The 21,312-nt window shown below is 41.4% G+C and overlaps 1 protein-coding gene and 1 long non-coding RNA gene across 3 annotated transcripts in view; one reads left to right on the top strand and one right to left on the bottom strand.

Annotated features, from left to right (window-relative positions):
• Nucleotides 1–4,375: 4,375 nt before the first annotated feature.
• Nucleotides 4,376–21,068, top strand: LOC136008308 (uncharacterized). Its single transcript, XR_010610050.1, has 4 exons — nt 4,376–4,447; nt 10,642–10,843; nt 19,170–19,240; nt 20,791–21,068. It is a non-coding gene; the product is annotated as an uncharacterized LOC136008308 (long non-coding RNA).
• ADTRP (androgen dependent TFPI regulating protein) overlaps nt 17,398–21,312 on the bottom strand; it is a 33,459-nt gene continuing 29,544 nt past the window's right edge. For both annotated transcript variants that reach the window (XM_065667351.1, XM_065667353.1), the window contains one exon: nt 17,398–18,504. In XM_065667351.1, the coding sequence (XP_065523423.1) occupies nt 18,461–18,504 (44 nt within the window). In that variant the 3' untranslated portion in view covers nt 17,398–18,460. The remainder of the gene's footprint in view (nt 18,505–21,312) is intronic.

Below are 21,312 nucleotides of genomic sequence, written 5' to 3'. Positions count from 1 at the left end.
CCATACTTTAACTGTGCACTCCCAACTGAGAAAACAAAACAGTAAGCAGTTCCTTGCAAATAGTTTCCAGTTTAGCAAGATGGGTAAATGCATATTCAGCTGCATGCATGTTATTTTGAATGCGTTAAAGGTGGGGTATGTGCTTAAATTCCTTGCTGATACGCATCTCTCTGGTGCAGCCTTCTCAGTTTGATATTTTGAAGAAACACGGTCTCTACATTTTAGAAGGGCATTGTTTGTATGGAAACCCAGTCTGTAGGGGCCATATGTGCGTGTATGGTGATTTTTAGGATACTTACACATATGAGTGTACGTGTGAAGTCTCTGCAGCATACAGATCTACAATGACTTTAGGGAAAAATAATTAAAAATTACGCATTTAGGGGGTATAGGCTGGCCAAAGTGAAACATGAGCTCCGGATCATAGCTGTCAAGGGTCTCTTAAGGTAAACATGGGAAAGGAGCCATTATTCCTCCTATTGCCCTCCTACTGGGGCTGCATATGTGGGATTAGATGCACTACTAAGTAGTTAGTGACCCTAAAAGAGCATCTTTGCCTAGGTCTCTAAATGCAGCCCTTTCACTCTCCTGGAGGGCAAGGAGTGTCCTGAGGCACAGAAACAGGGTGCCTCTGGCAGGGTTATGTTTTCTTTACACGGTGACAAAGCTGTGCAGCTCCTAGTGCTGGATCTGGGGATGCCATGCCTGCTTTCAGCTGCAAATGTGCATCTCCCCCTTAGGTGTGGTTCAGCCTTATAGAGGAGTGTTGGACTGCAGATAACAGTGTAGATTGCTTCAGAAAAAGAAAAAAAATAAAAGTCAAAGCCTTTTTTTTTTTTTTTTTTTAAGTGTTTTCTAGAACATTTAAAATCCCGGCTAAGGAACAGTGCCCTAGGAAACCTTGGCTCTCTACCCAAGCATTTTTCACTCATGTTTCGGTTTCAAAAATAGCTCTTGCTGTTAAGGCTAATCTCAAGACAATAACAAAGTAATGATGATGATGATAATAAAAAATTTCCACCTCCCTCAAAGATTGGGTAGAAGTTCATACCCTGATCTTTCTTTCAAATGTAGCCTTTCCCCATCGCAGCTTTTGAGGCAAGTTGAACATTGTTAGTGACATTAAAATAAAGTCATCACTGTGGAGCACCAAGCAGGAGTTTTTTTTCCCTGATCATTTCAATACCAAAAAAATCCCAAACTGTAATTTTTGTTCTTTTCAGATGTTTATTTTCTGCACTGACAAAGCTGATTGCAAGGACCAGAGGCTTATGTCCTCAGGTATGTGCTTGTCCAGTCCTCAGTCTCAGCAAGTTTTAGGGTTGAGCGCCATCTTGATGGTGTTGGGCAGGATTTGGGGTGGGAAAGACCTTAAATGCACAAAATCTTTTCCTGATTTCAGACTTAGAGGGCATCCTGTTGCTGTTCCATGGCAAGCTGAGGCCAGGGAGGCCTCCTTACCTTTCTCTTTAACTCCCTTCTTGGTATCCAAGGTCTTTGCCTTGGGTACTAAAAGTCAGTGATGTAAATGCCTGTGGTCTGACATGGTTGCATGTTCCCATGCTAATTTTGATGTTAATCCTTTGATTTGGTGTAACCATGCAGGTTTACATTGATTATACAATAAGCTGTTCAGGTAGAAACACTGAATCTAATTGCAGTCAACTATCACCACTTTAGTACTTAGTAATGTTTGTTCTGACAAGTCTTCAGAACTTGCTATTGAAACAAAGTGGTTGTGTTTTCTACTTAGAAACCAAACAATAAAAATGTCAGTAATTCTTTTTCCCTCTCAGGAAACATTTAATGGATATGGTTTGAAGTTTGTTCTTGTTTTTTTTAGTCTCTTATGACATTTTTATGCGCCTGTTGAATAGAAAGATGTAAACAAAAAGCTTACATATAATTTTGCTGGAAACCTTTGGTAATAATTTTACATTTTTTAAAAAGAAATTATTTTTTGAAAACCAAGCAAAAATTGAAATATTTTTCCAAACACTTTTTTCTTTTTTTTTTTTAGCTGATAATTTTGCAGCAGACAACATATAAATATTTATAATGCTGCTTGAAAATTTCTTTTTGATTTAAGTAGCGTTAACAATAGGAGTTCAATCAGCCCTAATTATTACTACAGTCATTGATTTTTCAGAGGCATACTTGGTGAAAAATGGTGAAACATGCTCCAATTTCTTTCCAAAACAGACTTTTGCTTATTTGGTAATGATACAATTTTTAAAAATTTTATTATAAAATATTGCTGGTCTGAACTTTTGAAAGATGTGAAATCTGGAAGGTTCACTGCTAACAGGGTTAGAAAGCTTAGGTGAAATCCATCACCTGGATTACACTGGGAGGTGGCTGATGGTGATTTGAAATTAAAAAAGAAGGAAGAAATTGCCCAACTGGGCTAACACTGGCTCTGTGTGCGATATCTTTCATTCCTGACTAGTTAGATGATGTTTCTTTGCTGAAGCAGTTATGTATTCATCTCCCCAAGGGCCCATGTCCTCATGTAAGTGCTAACACACATTCTTCTTTAAAAGTTTCTGGGTGTGTCCAGCTGAGGTCATGGTAATAAGAGACAGAAAAGACCCTTTGGATCATCATGTCTTTCTCCCTGCTGATGCTATTCTGGGGTTCTAGGAGGTGTATTTACTATTGATTTAACAAAGCTTTGGAAAACTGACTCAAGATGAAGAAAATGCTCCTCACTAGGGAGACAGTTCCACATCCAATGGACCATAGAAATAGTAATTTTTTGTCTGATGTTTTCTTACATTTTCCTTTCCAATTATTTTTATATCTGATAGGCACCTGAGAATACCCAGTAACAATTCAATTTGGAGCTTGTTTGCCATTAGCAGCTTCCTACTTCATGCTGTGCATTAGCTCACTCCCTGGGTAGACATTTAGTTCAGAGCTCAGCACATGATGGGACTTTCTTAGCTTTTTATTACTTTGTTGTTGAACCACTTTCTTCCCTGGGAATTCTTAAGCTCTCCCGGGCTTAGAGTCAAGTTTGATACATGTGCACAGCAGCATGTCAAACAAAGTCAGACCTTCGAGTAAAGATATTTTGGGTTGGGGGAGAAATATTTGCTTACTGGGTTCTTCTGCTACTTGTTGTTCATAATATTGTCTCAGTTAAACTATAATTACTGGTAAACACTGCCACTCCCCAACACCTCTTTTGACCGATTTAAAAGGTTGATTATGAGCTCACCTAGTCTTACATCACTGTAATTCCATATGGTAAAACTGTAACTCTGTTGAAGGCAATGGTAGCTTTTACCTGTTTTCTGTGGAGTTAACTAGTACAAGTCAGATGTAGGCATTTCTATTGTCACCACATGTCCTCTGTTGTATGTGCTAGTGTGTTTATTTACCAAGGGATTTTTCTTTCTCTGCCTTCTTCACTGGGTACTGGATAATGGGAAAAGTTCATGTTCTGTCATCTTTAAACACATAGCCCTGTGTTTTAGAAAGGGAAATAAAATAAGATCTAATTGTTTTCAAAAGCGTGATGAGAAGGAGGCTGCTGTCTAGTTGTAAGTAGCTTTAAGACATAAACCAAAACAAATGGGAGATTCGTTTTTTAAAACCCCCATGTTCATAGCAGCCTCTGCTTTAGCAGGAGTTTAGGCTGGATGATCTCCATAGGTTCCTTCCAACCTGAGTTAACCCATGATCCTCTGAACTGGTTTGAGGTGACAGTGGATAATCTAGATACATTGCTTGAGGAAGTTTTGGTAAGAAATTATTTGTTGAAATTCATTGTTTGCTTCTCCCTGGCATAGCTGTGTTTTTACTAAGAGACACAGGAGTTTAGAATTAAGGCTTTTTATAATACTCAGAATTTATGTTTTCTTTGCCATTTTCTGATAGCAGACACTGTAAGAGACCACAGTTTTGTCACTGGTAAGCTAAATTGCCTGCCAAGCTCTGCTTCAAAGTCAAACTGTTGCTTTTACAGAGAAGACAAAAGTTCAAAAAAAGAAAACCATACAAAACCACAGCAGCTTTCCAATAGCACACCGGCAGCAGGGTGCTTTACAGACACCCGTGCTTACACAGCCACCTTTTGAATTACAAGCAGTTATACTTCATGAGACACTCGTGCTACTCATGTGCCAGTTGTCACCTTTTAAAAGATGCCTGTTAGTTATATTTCTTCCCTGTGAGATGCCATGAAGTTGTTTAGCATTTTGAATAAGCAGGCATGTCTCCCAAAACAAATATCCCTTAAAAAAATTACACACCAATCTAAAAAGTTGGTATATTCAAATGGCATAGGATATCCATGGTGTAAATAAAACTCACTTTGTTGCAGAGGAAGGCTGGTGTCTGTACTGCCTCTGAAACCTCACCACTGGAAGAATGCCATGTATATGTAGGACACATGGGAGATCGTAAGGGAAGAAAGCAAAGGCAAGTTATGGAATAAAAGGTATGCTCCAGTGTTAAAAAAAATCCTGTAGCCATTATGCAGAGTTCTGATTCCTATCCCTACACCACTGAGGGTTTTTTAACAATTTCTTAAAATTTCTAACAAAAAATGCTCTTTTAGGTTCATTGAACAAAACCAACCAAACGAAAGACCTTTCTAGAATGCCAGCCAAGGCTTTAAATTGTTGTTCCTTTTTTCTGCTTGCTAAGTGTGTAACAGCAAGACAGTTAAACAGAAAATGAACAGGACCTAAGATCATTGCCAGAAGGGGCAGAAGGTGGACATGATCCTTTATCGTCTGTATTTCAGCTGTAGAATATCCTTGCATTAACTAGCTGGTGCAGTAATAACATCCTACCTCCTCTATCACCTTTCTCTGTGTTACACAGCCTTGCAACGGGTGGATGCCTCATATGAGGACAGGCTGAACCAGTCTAGGTTCATTAAATAACTAGTACTTGAGCAGTAACGTACTCTTGTCATAGTTTATTGAGAAGCAGAAGAAGCCTGAAACAGGAGTATTTGCTGTTCTGGCCTGTCTCAGGAACTCTATGTTATGTGAGCCTAAAGTTAAGTAATTTCTTGTCAGGTTTAATTACAAGCATTTTCAGAGCGCAGGAATGAAATAGCTAGTGAAAAGTCTCCAGTGCAAAACTAATCTGTGCCACTCATTTTTCATTGTGATACGAATTTGATAGTGATGGACAAATTGTATTAGAAATCATGTTCAGTGAGTAACACTCATTTCTTTCCATTAGTGGCACTAGTTTTAATAAAATGCAAATTGTTGGTCTAAAAGAAGCACATAAGGTTGCTTAGGACAGGCAAACTAAGGCTTTTCGTATATGGAGTCAAATAGAATATGGTTGGTATTTACCACTGTAACTTGGTTCTGAATGAACTTTTGTGTCTTCATCAGCGGCAGATACCTGCAGCCTTTATTAGTATGAAAGTTGGGGAGGGGATTAGAAAAGTAGGCAGAATAAAAGGAGTATTTAAATTTAATTTTATTGAGAAAAATAATATTTTTCCTTTTAATTTCTGAACTGTTAGGTCCCAGGTACAAGTCAACATATAATTTGATATCTACTGCTCTAAAACGCTATATTGCTGGTTATTTGCATTTGAGGAGGTAAAATCTTTGTTATGTGTGAGTAGTCACAGGAAAACTCGCAATAACTCAAAGCTAATCAATACTGTGCTTAAAAATACATTGCCTGGGAAAGCAAAACATATGCTTGAGAAGAGGGATGGTAATTACCATTCTGTTTCCAAAGTAAGTTGTTGCACTTTTTTTTTTTTTTTTTCTTGAGGAATCCTGACCAGATTGTCCCCCTTATTTTTTGAGAAGGAACAAAAATTGTCATTTTGCTCTATCATATCAAACCTCTCTTATCAGAGAATTACCTGCATTTTTTCCCTTAATGTTTTTGAGGGATTCCAAGAGCAGTTGTCTCTAAGGACTTGGCTTCATTTGTTCTGAGATCTAGAAAATTCTGGTTTTGCCACCATATTTAAAATACCTTTCATTCTTGAGAAATGGGTAAATCTCGCCATATAATTGAACTGAATGTGACTTTCCTGTGGTTGCATTTATGAAAAAGAAGGTAACTACTCTGCTACAGGCATCAAGTGTTTTGCTAACACTAGACCTGTGTGGTCCAGGAATAAACCTTGTGTTAGAGGTCTTGATGGTGGCATCACTGCTGGATTTGTGGGTACTGGCATCCTTTTCTCTCAAGCTGAAGAGCTCAAGAAGAGCTACTTAAGGCTCCTTCTTACAGAGAAGCTGTTGAAGAATAAAATAGTGGGGGAAGTTAAAGAACAAAAGCTGGTCTCTGGGAAGAGGCTGTTGTTCCAGGAAGACACTAGCGCTCTGCTGGGTTTGATTCCCTTCCAGAGGTGCTCAAGGGCTTTAACAGCTGCCTGTGTCACCTGAGTGTTTAACCATGTGTGTAGTCTTAGCCTGCCATTAAAACTAAAGGTGCGTAGACTTAGTCTGCCACTAAACTAAGGTCAAACATGGGCTTACACATCCTTGACTGTGCAAACATGAGAGCTGATCGTGGGCTCTGTACCAGACTGTTTTTATGGAGTACAGTAATTGTGTTGCAAGCCCCTGCACATTTTTTGCTCTGAATCATGGTGGCAGCTTGATTTTAGGCTCCTCTGTTTTTGTGTCAATTATGAGAAAATCTGATTTTTCATAGAGCACAAAAGGCAGAAAAAGAGATTCTAGTCTTCATTTTGTTCATGTGAAAAGCATAGGACTTGATGGGTCGCTGGGGAGAATGCAAACAAAAAGAACCCTAGCTGAAGTACTCTTGATATCATGTTTTTTCAACACGGTGTTTAAGAGTGGGGTGGCAAACTACACTAATCAGTAATCTGGATCTCCAAAAGGTATAATTGAACTGAACCAAGCACGGCTTAAATAGGTAAGACTATACATATTAGAGTTTCCATGTATTGAATTATATCAATTAATAATTCCTAATAACCAAAAAATTACAGTCTGAGTATAAAAGTAAAAAGGACTTGCTCAATGACACAGTCCAAGATGGGCAAAATGTAAGTAAGAAACAGCCATATGGTGTGATGTATCAGGTATTAATCACTTTATATAGATAATCAGATGCAACCTTTATACCAATAGAAAATGAAAGCTCTGTTAAATTGCAGTGCCCAAAGTTTTTGCGTAGTTCACACATAATTATTGCCAGTACAACCAAGAACAGATTTTTTTTTCCCACAATTGCAGTCTCCCATGTGAACTTTTGTTTCAAAAAAAACTGATTGCATGCATGTGTGATGAAGCTGTTTGTTGCTTTAGAGTCTGGATGAAAGGAAAGGGGAAGAATGTCCAAATCCTTTTTTATCTGTCAGTATTGTTTTGGCACAAAGGAAGAACTCTCAATCAATTATGGTATTTGAATCCACTGGCTAAGGGCAGCCTGGCTTGAGGTTGAACTCAATGCAGCACAGCTACAAACAATGTGCTTTGTCCATTCAAATGGTGTCTCTTTGCTGTAACATCATTTACTGCCATGTCGTTGCCAAGGCACACCCGTGTCGCCCCTGTCAAAATGTCACTTTAGATTGGTACAGCGATAGGACTTAATTCAGCTGTCTACATGATGCAGGGTCACCGCTCACAACAAAGAAACAATTTGGTTGCTGGTAAGCTGGCAGTAGGGCTTGGGAGGAGGGGAGGGCAAGAGAGGAAGGTTGAGTGTGTGTGAATAAAACAAATAGTGAGCTATAATTGCAAGAAATGTGCTTAGTTTGATTACTTGATAACCTCAGTTTTCAGCTCAGTGTAACCATGTGAACTTTGTGGCCAAAACTTTACTAGAACAATAGATACAACTGTGTAACCTTTACTAATTAAAACCATAATAATAGCATGTGACTGCACGGGAATGCATAGTTAAGTGGATGGCCGAAGTTAAAGCCCAGTGGAAACATTTTTTGCATGCATTGATCCAAAGCCCAGGGAAGACAAAGGGAATGAAATGAGGGTCTTGTGCCAGGAACCAAAAGACCCAGATCCTATCTGGTAACCCTGGAGAGTTCTGGCCAGGACTTTCAGCTTCATGGATTTTAAAAGTAGGTTTTAGTTTATGTGTTTTTCTGTTTGAGTGTAATCCAGTATGAGACCCCTTTGACCTGGCCGTCAAGAATGCTATCAGGCAATCATTGCCCCTGACTTCTGTTGTGCTGAACCATTCTGAAAATCCAGTCTAGATGAATTTTCATGCACACCCATCCAGAAGCAGTGGATATCATGGATTACCTGGGTCTTATCTTCTCAAGACTGTCTCCCTGTGGTATTGAACGTTTATTCTATTATTAGGCTTAATTAATGTTTTTTGCTATATTTAGATTTTCTTACATAAAAAGGCCACAGTACAGAGTTACACTATGCTAGGTCAGCAACTCCTATTTAAACTGATATGATCCCACTAACATCAGATAGAGTCATGCTGACACCCAACTGAAGTTCCTACCCAAAGTATCTGGAGAGCTGCTCAAACAAAAGATTGTTTAATATTCTCTTAGGAGGAAGGTCAATCTGTTGAAGCAGAATTTCTGATTATGATCCTCTGACATTCACTCTTGCTTAAAGCTACAAGGAAGCCGTGGCCCTGGGATACCAAAACCTCTCTTAATATATAGCAGACTAAGGACCTTTTCCTGAATAACATTTCATTATCTAGAGTTAATAATGTTTTTTAAAGTGTTCGTGTCTGCCTCAGAGCAGAAGTTTGGAACTGGAGAACAAAGAGGAACAGTGCTTCTGGGAGGTCCTGAGGGGAAGGAGGAGGGAAATATTGAGAGAGAATATGGCTTTTTGCAGAGGGTGGGTGATTGGTGTCTGCTAGGGAGTCAAATCTGGGGTAGAGGAGGAGGAATGGAGAGAAAAAAAGAGAGAGTAAGGCTTCCTGTTAACTCAATCTGTTTAAGACAGTGCATGGAAAGTTTGAATGACAGGAGAGAAGACAGGTGGTCTTAATGTTTCCAACCCCTATAGGGGATAAGGGGGATGCCCTGCAGTATGAGAGCCAGTTACAAAGGCAAAACTTGGATTAAAATTTAAGTGAATTCAGTTTTTGGCTTTAGAAATTGAGAAATACTTTCATGAAGAGTCAGAGGGATAGATTGAGTGATAGAGGATGGTAGAGGTAGGTGGCAGTGACCTGTCCTTGGACATCAGCAGCCCTCTCATGGAAGAAATTGCGAAGTCTCTCTTGTAGGAAGGCTGGGGAAATAGAATGGAGAACAACAAAGCGGAGCAGCTGGAAGCAGACTGTAGGAATAATTGATTTTTCTGTGTTACATGAAATGTCTTACATTTTGAGGTCTACTAAGGCAAAGAGCATTGTATCAGCGTATGTAACAAATATGAGGGGAAAAACAGATGGAGAGATAAAAACGGCAGCCATCCTTAGGGTGGCTATACCCATAAATCGCATGGCAAAGACCAGTCTGACGTACTCTTGTGGTGCAGAAGCGGAACATCATCTGAGGTGTCAGAGGCTCGGTGGCAGTGAACTGTTATGAACATCATCCTATGGATGGAAAATACTAGAAAAACCCCTTCCAACAATCCGCTCTCCTGCAAGGAGGTTTCTCCCAAGCAGAAACCAAGGCCAATGCTCACGCAGGGGAATGATGTGCAGAATCAATTTAAAGTATGTGCAGAAATAAAAGCTATATGCAAGCATGGCAAGGCATTACAGCAGACTGATAGCTGCACTGTAGGAAAATACAATGCGTTTCAGACTTGGAAATTTGAAATAATAACAGCAAGGGGCATAAATAGCACCTAAACTTCTTTTGCAAAGATGTGTGAAGAACTGCATCCTTTGCTTTATTTCCTCTCCCGTTTAGCAGTTGCTAGTGGTGGAGCACACCCGAGGGGCACAGATCTGCTCCCCATCAGACAGCTGAGCTGTTGTTCCTCAAAGCCACATGCTCAGCCAGCATCACTTTGGCACGGATGGAGCAAGCTGCTCTCCTTCCACCTCCACCCCCTTACTCCATCCTCTCCTTGCACAGGAATACCCTAATCAGGGAAGTATGTGCAGGCTGTCTAGCAAGGGGTCAAATCCATTTGGATGAAATTCCAGGGCTGCAGGGATAACAATGGCAGGAAGAGAGGTCCTTGAGCTGGCCTGTGCTGCCTGCCCATAGCAGCACATTGTTGACAGATGTGGCTTGCTGCCTGCCACCCCATGCTGCTTGCCCCTGGAAAGCTTTGGCTGCTCACAACACCTTGGAGAACCGAAAGCTCACAGCAAGTGGGGTTAAACAGAAGAACACTTCCACTGATCATGAAATTGTTCTGTGACTGTGCCACTTGCCCAAAACACAAAACTCCCCTTCAGCCCCTTGGGAGTTTTAGGTGTTTCATGTGATGGTATGATAGCAAGTGACGAATTCCCCTCTGCCCCTCTCTTTGTTCCCACAGGAAAACCCTCCCATATGAACCCTAGCATAAGCATGCTTTGCATTACAAGCCCAGGTCTCAGGTATTTTCAGTCCAGCTGAGGGAAATCATACTTTGCTGATTTGTCTTTGAAGCATGTGAGGCAACATACAGATAAGATACAGTGTGTGGGTTTTGAGAGCTTATTACATTTATTAATGTAGTATTACATTTATTAATGGCTTGTTTCTCATTTCTTCAGCTACTGTTTTTTCCTTCTTCATCGAACCTCCCCATCAGCTAAGGTGGGTGTGCAAACAGACCAAGCCCAGGCCATGAGACCACATCTGGCATTTGCTGCAGCAGTGGAAGCGCTGTAACCCGGGAGATGTTTCTCTGCCTAGCTCTGACCCTGAGACGAGGAGGGAGGAAGAACTGGAAGGCTATTCCAAGTTAGAAAGAGTGTAAGCACATATTTTCATTTCTAACACACCATGCAGTGCTCCCATTGCCTGATAGCGACTGTATGGGAAAATTCCATCTTATCAATTTGTTAAAAATGCCTTTCTCATCAGGGAATAGGAGACAGCACTTTCAGGCACAGACAAAGAACATAAGAGTGCTCTGTGAGTGCTCTGATAATTGAGAAACTCCAAACCCCTGTAATTAAACAAAACAAACCAGGAACTCCTAAAAGGCATCACCACCACTAAAAGGAAATGCATTTTTTCAGTCAGTGTAATGACCAGATCAACCTCATTTCCCTTGTTGACGAGTTTGTTTGGGTTTTTTTCCCAGCTGATGACAACAGCACACTCATGGAACAACGTCCCGCACTGTTTCCTCCAGGTTGTTTCCTCTCCTTCAGCTATGGAAGCAGCTTGCATTGTATGGACTCAAGCGGTCTGATCAGGACCCACATGCTTGTTTCTGTAGACGTATAGGTGCCAGCTCCCCCAAGGAGGAAGTCATTGCAGCTGTACATTCAGTGGAACATACTTGTACGATGAGTATATAGACACGTCACCAGGAACAGAGCTTGGGGGGATGCATGTGAATGGCAGAGACTTTGCCTACAGACTGTGCTTTATGTTGGTAATGTTTTTCTCCCTTATAAGGGGTGATCATATTTAAAGAGAGCATAACTGAGTCTCTCTCACAGTCTGGTCCACTTGGGGTTTGGGTTTTTTTCATTTCCTCCCCCCCCCCCCCCCCCAGTGTTTCTCTACTATTCTTCTGTGACCTTCTAACACCACAGATCATTTATCAAATAGCCAGTAATAGCTAAACAGAGGCCCATTATAGCAGGCATCTGCATCATTTTGTTAGCAATGAATATGCTGTGGTTAGTAAACATGTTGTAACTGGAGAGCATTACGTGGAAATGTCAGCTCCAGTGTCTCCAGAAATTTAAACTGCACTTTAAAACAGTTACTTACTTAGTTTTAAATTAGCTTTCATCTGAAATAGCTGAGGTGACTTTTCTTGGCCTGTTTTGCTATTTCTACACCTATGATTCAGAATTTAGGTCAAAGTTCAACTCTAAACTTGCATCAGAGTCTAGAACTGAGAATTATATTTACTAGATAGATTGACTAGAAATACAAATGTGAATGCAAATTTGGGAGCCAAGCTTTCACACAATGTACAGTGTGAGTGTCAATTTGTCCTTTCTTTCACAGCTTTCTTTATAGATAAGATAAATGTGTAAACTGATTGCAGATGAATTATCTTTATTTTATATCAGGAAATCTACAATGCAGGCAACAGCAATATGAAGTTCCATTGGCTGACCAAGATGCCTTTGCTGTGGTCTGGACTGTTGATAGCAGAAAAGCTAAGGTGGTCCTTCACTGATACTTTTTGAACTAACAGGAAACAAACTCACCTATTAGGGAGGCATTTTGAAATAGGTAAATAAGCCTCTTTTTCCCACAGGTTATATATATATTTAGCTGTGTGTGATACCTAAGATTTCCAGATATTTCATCTTCAAATAACTTTTTCTCCTAACCAGGAGGGTTAGCCATTTTATGTTCTCTCATTAATAGTCATTAAAACTGATGTTTGTGTGTTCAGAACCAAACCGGCAGAATTGTAGTAAAAGTTGAAGAAGAGGGAGGGAACAGCTAAAAGAGAAAACTACTTCAGCCTTCTGTATCTTTTCTCCCTTCGCAACTAGTTTTCTTTCTAAAATCGGAGCCATGTAAAAAGACCATTTAAGGTATTAGAGAATAATATGCAAATTTTAGTGCTATGAGCACATGGACAGAGAATTCAAATATTCGTGTTTTGTTCTCACTTATGCAACAATATAAAAACAGCTGCTGAGCTTCAACACTTCACAATTTGTTAATATAAACTCTCCCTCATAATGTTTTTTCCTCTTCCATCCCCTACCACTTTCTTATTTCTACTCCACCCACTTCCAGTGTTTCTACATGCTTTTCAAGTCGTTCTGCTCCTTTGGGTTTATTTGTGCTGTGTACACCATCCATAAAGTCATCTCGGAAACTTAATAAGTACTTCTGCAAAGACAACAGTGAGAAGGCAGTTACACATCATATTATTTTTGGCGAGATCTTACAGGAACAATGGCTATTGTTTGGCAGCTAGCAACAAGGAGGCTGCTTTAGCTTAGGGCCTGGGGGTTGTTCCTCAAAAGGCTGTGAGCTATTTTAAGGTATGTGTGATTCAAGGTCAAAACTATTTGGCAACATCTGTTTAAAAAAACAAAAACAAAAATGGCAAAACATCCCCAAAACCGAGACTGAGGGTAAAAATAATGTGTTCTGTTAACTTTTGTTTCTTTCCTCTTGTACATGATTCTCACATGTGTTGACCAAAATGACCAACTTTATTCTCCCTGTGATTTCTGATTTAAAAAGATGGTGTTGGTTGGTTGTGAGATGATGCAGTGGGACAGAGCATGGGGTTTTCCATTGGGCTGGTTAGGTCTCGCAGATGTGCGAGTGAAACGGTGCCTGTGCCAAAAGCCTCCTCCACTAGTGCTCGAAGAGCAAATGCTAGCACAGCTGGGGCAATTTCAGGTGGCCTTCCTTCTAATGAAGCATTAATTAGCATCGTTTATAACCGACTCCCCCCAGTTGCAGCATCCCTGACGCCTGAAGCCATAGGTTGTTGAAATCACCCACAACTGCAGCTTTTTCCCCAAAAATGCGGCGTTTTCCACAGCTGCGTGTGGAAAAAAATGAGCCGCGGCCGCTCTTGGTGCTTCGAGGTGGACGGGCACCCTTCGGGTTTACCGGGAGCTGCCGCTCCGCTCCGCTCCGCTGCGTGCCACGGGCAGGCGCCGGCGCAGCACACCAGGTGGCGCTGTGGCGCTTCGGGAGCCGGGACCCCTCTCCCCGCCCGTAGCCCTTTTGCTCCCCTTGGAACAGGGCAAGTGAGAGCAGTCCCCGTTCAGAACCTTCCGCGGAACCAAGGTGCTGGATTTCGGTCCATTCTTCCGAAAGGAGCGTGAGAGACCGGTGGTAGCAATGTCCCCTCTTCAAAGTGCGTTTCTTCCCTCTCAGAGGCATGCTTCCGCATTGGTCCTTCTCTTTGTGAGCACCTAGAAACACCTGATAAAAGCAAGTGCTTAAGCACAGAGCTCCTCTTCTCCTCTCTATTTGCTCCCATGTCTCACTTTAGCACCAGTGCTTGGGCACACTGAACCCTGCTGCTGCCATGCCATGGTTGCACATAGCTGTCACGTAACTGCAAGCGTGTGTGAGCTCTGACTTGGGAGCTGAGGTTGTTCCCACAATTTTGGTAGTTCCTACTGCTGGCCAGGGCTGGGAAAGGTGACTTGCTGGATGAGAACAGCCAAGTCCTTGCAAGCACCTGGGCATGGCCTCCGCCAGTAAAGATGCCCACTTGGTTACCTCTGCCATGGGAACGGTCACATCTGAGCCTGGGGACAGTCACCTCTGCAGCACAGAGTCTCTAAAATGGGTGCCTGAACTCTTCACAGACCGACCCTTTCCCTTCATGTATGCACTGTGCAGTGTGCCCATGCCCTGTGTCAGAGCCAGGGACACCGCCACCGGAGCTCCTGATCCTCATGTGGAGGAAAAAGTGGTGTTTCCAAACACAGGCAGAACTGGTGGTGTGTTGCAGCACACCAGTGTTAGTAGACTAAGTGATGAATGTATGCGTGTTTCACCTGCCAGCTGGAGATGGCATCATCGTGGTGGCTCCACGTCACAAACTTGAGTGAACATCTCAAAACAAAAAGCAGGTATGTGTTGGTATAAGTAGGTTTCTGGCTCTTCTCCTCAAGGAATATAGTCCTTATTGACAGTGAAAATGTGTACTCAGAGGAGGTAGTTCTGTTCGTTTCAGGTATTGGAAAAAAGGTATTTCTTTTATATGTGCTGCTTTCTGGGCAGTGAAGGAAATTATCCTCCCAAGGCACAAGGAACTCAAAGGCTTGCTTAAATGTTTTGGGAGCATTTAATAGAAGGTGATATTTGAAACACCAAGCACTATTCCTATGTTTTATGGCTCAGAAGTATTATTGGGCCATATCCTGGAGGTTTTACTCAAACCCATGTTTTTGAACACTGATGTCTGGAAGTTAAACTAAAGTGTATTGACATCAAATACCCTAGGTATTTGGTTTGCTTCTCAGAAGCATTGAACTCTTTGCAAGGTAGGGCCTCTGGGGACTTCAAAAAGGCAAACATTTCACTTTGGAGCTCTCTACCACTTGTTAAGAAGTCTTGCCTTTTATTGTTGTGTTTGGTTTTTACCTGATGTGTTTTCCAAACAGTTAGTTTAATTGCAGACAGTTCTTCGCTGAAAGCAGTACCTTTAGTTCAAGAGCAGAACTTGATGCTGGGGTTATTCATACGAATCCACACGGACAATAACCTCTTCCTCCGAAGTAGTCAGATAATCAGTAAGGTTAAATACTAACAAAAATTATTATGAACCTATATATGAATGCAGTGACTTTTTCCAATATTTACTGAATAACTTGCCTGGGAAATGGGTCTTAGTTTGGCTCTCATGGTTGATTCTAAGCTTCCTTTTACCAATACCCATGAGACTCTTGTTAATTTTGTGGCATAAAATATTTAATTATGTGCTCTGCCAAGTGAATACAAGGTCTCAATTTGAATTTCAGCCTCTATGGGCAACTATTTTAGACACTTTGGTAGAATGTAAATGCATATTTCCTACATGCCAGATCCTGGCCCCGTATCCATCAGAGTAAATCTTCAGTAGTTCCACTGATGCCTTGGAACAATCCTAAATTATGTTATTGAGGTCAGATCATGACCCCCAAGCTCTGGCACAGACCCAAACCAAGACATTTGTGTGGGAAATTGGGAGGGAATAAATTATCACTTGCCTATGTTGTTTTGTGGGAGTAAACTTCGAAAGGTGTGAGCTAAGATGAAAGCTCCTAATCGTGGTGGATATTGCTTTCCAGCTGTTTCTGCTGGAAATAGCTCTCTGTGTGGCTATGGGATAAGTCCTTATTTTCTATCTCAAATAACAACCAATTTTGCTTTTGTTTTCCCTGACTGTCCCTGTCCCACTCTCTCCCTCTGGAGAAAAATCACTTGATCTTGTAACAAACAAAGTCCAGGCATAGGTTCTAGTTTGAGCGGGGTTTTTTACTCCGGTGAATGTAAACCTTCATTTTCTCTCTCTGCCAAACAAAAGTGGCAGGTCTAAACACTATTAGGTAATTGTGGCTGTCATACTGCACGTTGTACTGTGGAAAATATTAATTGCTGTTTTTCTCCAGAGGGTTTAAGCAGCGGTCCTTTCGCCTGATGGGGAGCATGTCGTTCTCCTCCCGATTAAGGCTGTGTACTGTCGAGCAGCATGAAAGGATTCCTGTACAGCTGTGCTGGGAGAGTGGGCGGGCATCTCATTCAGTAATAACATCTAATTTATACAGCCATGAAAATCCACGGCTATAAATAAACAGTTCTGACTGACTTCACATGCTTACTCAAAATAAAATGAGAGAAACAGGCTGGAAGGAGGAATCTAGTGCAAACGTCATAAAGGCCAGATCCTCACTCAGAGAACCGCAGTAAAGTCTTCCCAAAATCAGTGTCAGTTTGTGATCAACACAGGTGCATGCTTTCTCCCTTACAGGGCTCCCTTACAGGGCTTCATGTGCACCAGAGAAAGGAGCAAAGCAAACCCAAGATCCCAGCAGTTGTGTTTTGGGAGCAGGCACTGCCGATTGCTTTCCCAAAGAGCATGACTAGGATCCAGCTTCTCCACAGCAGAAAGCAGTGCCTCTTCCGAACTCTTTTTAAAGAGAGAAACACACACACACATACGATTCTCCTCAAACCCCTTGTAGTTCAACAGCACAGTCACCTCGCTAGGTCCAGAAGGTAACCCTGGCACAAGCAAGAGTCAAGGACAAGATCTGCTGCTCAGATCAGACATGGAAAGAACTACCCCTCCATGTCAGGTCCCAGGCTCTGCTTTGCGTTTCTGACATTTAAGCTTTTACAATGGGTTACTTTGGGAAACCTGGTCTAGTGGAAGGTGTCCTTGCCCATGGCAGGGGTTTGGAACTAGAGGATCTTTAAGGTCTCTTCAACAGTCTGTGATTCTGTGACCAGTAAAAACCAAAATATTAAAAGAGGTAAAAATACCCAACAAACCTGTACAGAGTCTCCTCTTCCCTAATTCCCTTGATTTTTTTTTTTTTTTCCTTCTCTTTTTGTCTCCAAAATATTTCCTTTGACCGGCATCTTTCAAGTGAATTCTTTCCATGTTCTCCTTTAGTTTCAGCAGCAAAAGAAGAGGGGGAGTGGTGTGCCTGCGTAATTGCTTACATTCCCCTTGCAAAGTTAGCTGGAGTGAGTTATCTAGATAAGCTGGGAATTCTTGGATGCATGCACATCTTTCATTGAGTTAGCTTACAGTCTAGCCCTAGTCTGTTAACTTCCCAGACTAGAATTTTATCAGGTGCTTAACATGTGAAAAGAACAATCTTATGTATACACATTATCTTTTTATTGCTCACAGGCAGCTTACAATGTGTTTCATTTTTACTAAGCTCCAGCAGCATTTGGAAGATGAAAATAACACCCCGGTGAACTGCACGCACAGTAGCTCTAAGCTAGAGGTTTTGGCAATGAAGATGGAGTTACACATTTAAGTACTGGAACTAGTTTCAAATCCTCTTTTAAATGCAAGGCTAATAACAGAGATCTTTCTTTTTCACATTAACCATTAAGGAACACTTATGCTACTGTTGGTTTTGCCTGTTTATTGGAGTTTGCAAAGCAGATCTCCAGTGTTTTAGACGTTAACAAAATGTTGAGGCTAATAACAGAAATCAGCTATATTGAAGAAGATTAGTAAACATGTGAATGGAGTGTAATTATATGGCAAGCAGCTTTATGTTAAACAGTGCTTTAAATTAACATGCTTTCTGTCAAAGCAATCATACAGTCAGTATAATTAGGTTACTTTTGCTGCAAGATTAACTGAAACCAAGAAAAGGGAAGAAAGTGTTGCATTCAGATTTCCTGTTCAAATGGAAGGGAGATATTATGCGTATTAATATCCCAGAAAGTTTCTCGTTAGGAGAACTTGGCTTCATGGTGAACTGAGCAGACATTCCTAATTACAGTCCTTGTTAGCCCAATTTGTTATCTAGCTAGCTTGGAAGTCACAGCACTGTTAAAATTATCCCTCCTTTTAATTTTTTCCAGACTTGATGAAGGGCAATCCAAACAAGAGCTGGCTTACATTCACGGGTCTTTTAGAGAGTAGTGCCAAGCTCATGAGGGAGTTCATTTACCAGTGACAAGTTTTAACCATGGACACATCCTCACATACATTGTGCAAGAGATGAGAAATTTGTGTAAACAGATGAACACAATTTTCTTTTCATAGAAGTTGCAGAGTTATCATGTAAGAGGCAAACATTTCATATTTTCCACTAGTTTTCCATATGTCTGATGACATAATGGCTTCACCAGAAGCTGCAATGAATTGGAGAAAGGATTTATCACAGCTGCATTTATTTTCCTCTACTTCATGGCTTCAGTATTCATGGAGAGATTGTTTGGCTCTAAGAGGAGGATTCACTTGCCTTTCTGCCTGTAGTCCAGTATTACTATTGAATCTCCTGTTTGGAGGCAGAGGAGAAGAGATTATTATGGGGTGGGAAAAAAAAAAAAGCACAATAGAGAAGTCCTTTTACAGATCAGGCACACTGTTGTGAGGAGGATGTGGACCTGGCCCCAGCCTCCCAGCATCCCTGGGAAACCGAACCCACCTGGGAGTGGGAGTATGCTATGGCTTGGACCAGCTGCTTTGCTGCAGAAGTCAGACGAGCCTGGGGCGTCCCTAGCAAGTAGAGGATTAGTTGACTACTGAGGAATGATTTGAAATCTAACATGGCCACATCCATTGAGGATAATGGTGATTTGTTAATGGGAAAAAGTATCTGCCACCAAACAAACCTAGCCTGGTGTAAGAATATGTGAAAAGCTTTAAAAATAAAGCTTGTCTGGAAAGTCAGCTGATCATTAATCCCTGCATCTGAGATGTCTGAAGCATCCTCACATGGCTGGCCAGGACAGTGCAGGACCTACTGCAGGTCCACAGCTTTCAGAACCACCAACTAGAGACCCGATATGCTGCCATGGGGCACACCAAGTGTACCTAATCTAATGCACGGTCTCAGCCTTCCTGTTGACAATCATTTACGCGCAGGGAACCCTGTGCTTTCGTTGTCCATAAACCTCAGAGGCTCTGAAACGCTAATTGCTGTATTTTATTTATTTCCAGCCTGCCTAGCATTTGGCAATTGACCTGGTATGGAATAAAAACCTGGCATTTCTTCCTTCCCAAAGGATCCTGTGAGTATTTTGTACTGACCAAATACATATTTTAAATATTGGGTAGAAAAAAAGAAAAAAAGACTATCTTATTAGGCCAGGGACAACATATTAGCAAGCACCTGTTAATGTCTGGCCTCCAGTGATAAAACTGTAAGCCCTAGGCTGCCAGAGCTTCCGATCCGGTCTGCCTCCAGTGGATCATCAGATAAACTTGTCAGCAAGAGCAGGGCGTGTGACAGATGGCACAGGTTTCCTTTAAATAGTTAGACTCCTCTATCTGAGGGGTAACTGCAGCTTGGGGGAGTGACAAATATGAAGGATATAAATATGCCGTCACAGGTTTGTGGCACAACTAGGATGAATGGATGAGACAAAAGTAGGTATTTGTATTTAGTTTGCAAACTCTGGGCTGTAAATCCTCTTAAATTTGAGTTCCATTTGTCACTGGCAATATACTGAAATTGTAGATATAAACATTATTTGTTCGCTGAAAGAAATAGATACACCCTGGACTTTCATTCTTTGTTTTCAAGGGCACAATAAAACAAATGAAGTTATATTCTTGAAAAGAGGCTCAGTTTAAAGGTCCCTCCTGGACACTGTAGTAATAAAGGGTAGAACCTGTATCTGCATTAATAACTACCAGCAGAACATGAGCATTTTTACATTCATGCAAAACCACTGTGCCAGGACAATGGTAAAATGACTTTGTATCTCACACAGTCGCTCTTTGCATCCTTTTATTTGCCACTCAGGTTTCTGCAATCTCAACAGCTGCTCAGAAGAATGAGAGCATTGAGAATTCAATCGTATTATAGTATTTGTATTGGACAGATTCATGTGCTGTCACGTAGGCTGGGTTTCCCAGTAGCTGACTACAGGGTATTAAGTGAGCTTGGTTTCAGAGGCACATAAATACAAAAATAAAACCCAGGGAAAAAAAATCTGGTTCCTAAAACATGTTATACGTTTCTGGAAAATTCATTTAATGTAGAAGTGCTCCACAAAGAAGATTGCCATCTAACTTTAGCTCAGCTTTAGGTGAATACGTTTCAGCAGTGGCTTCACAGGATATTCAAGAGCCTGTAGAAGATCTGGAGGAGCACATCCATCTGTGCACTGGGCAAGTGCAGTTACTCCACCATAAGTTTTCTCTTTTTCCTGGGAGTAATAGCTCTTATTCTTGTTGTACTGCCTTATCCCTTGCTTCACAGTATCTGTAGTTTTGGCTTTGTCCCCAGTGTTCCCTAGCCAGCTGCTGGCCAAAGCCTTCTTCTCTGAAGGTCAGTGAGCATCAAGGCATGGATCTGTTGGACCTGCTGCAAGCTCTTAGAGCCAGCCTCATGTTCTGCCCCATTCCATCACATGGAGATGAGCATTTCTCTGGACTTGTCAGAGGCCTTGTGGATGTAAAATCTCACAAGAGGTTTGCCCAGTGTCCCTCTGGAGGTATTTAAATCACTGATGCAGTGGGTAGTTGTTGCTAGCTACAGCTCCTATCCAGCTGCATTTCAAATTATTGAACTGGAACAGCTGCTGAATGTTGTTCCCTGTTGGTTTTTTTCCAGGTGAGTTAGATGGAAGACAAATGAATCTGCTTTGTCTTCAAATGCTGGTGCCATGGAAGAGACCTCTTCTGAAATGTTGCTCTGTCTGATGTGGAGAACTTTGATCCTAATTTCTCCTGAGGATCTGGTTGTCTCACCAGGAATAAAACCCAAGAGAAAATGGCTTTGCTTTATTTGTGAGTGTTCTAGTTTGACTGTAGTAACATGAGATCAGTTGCCTGTGGTTTTTTTTCTGCCCATTAGGGAAAAAGAGAAGCTATCGCATGGTTCCTCTTTGATACTCGGACCCTGCAGCCAAATTCTTGGCTGAGGTGAATTTATGGCAGTAAAAGAATCAGCCCATTGTTTCAAATTATCCTCTTTGGAGTTTCTGTATTGCTCAACATTGTCTAGTACTCTGGAAACTCTGGGATTTAAAGCAAAAAAAGTCATTACTGGTACTATTTTCTGTGCCTCTCAGCCTGTGCAGCTGGGTTGCCTTAGTTACCACCAATCCAACTGTGCAAGGGGAGGGAGAGGCAC

This window comes from Lathamus discolor, chromosome 2 (genome assembly GCF_037157495.1).
Source record: "Lathamus discolor isolate bLatDis1 chromosome 2, bLatDis1.hap1, whole genome shotgun sequence".
Lineage (NCBI taxonomy): Eukaryota > Metazoa > Chordata > Aves > Psittaciformes > Psittacidae > Lathamus > Lathamus discolor.
Note: the sequence above shows the minus strand (reverse complement) of the source record. Positions and strands in the feature narration are given on the sequence as shown.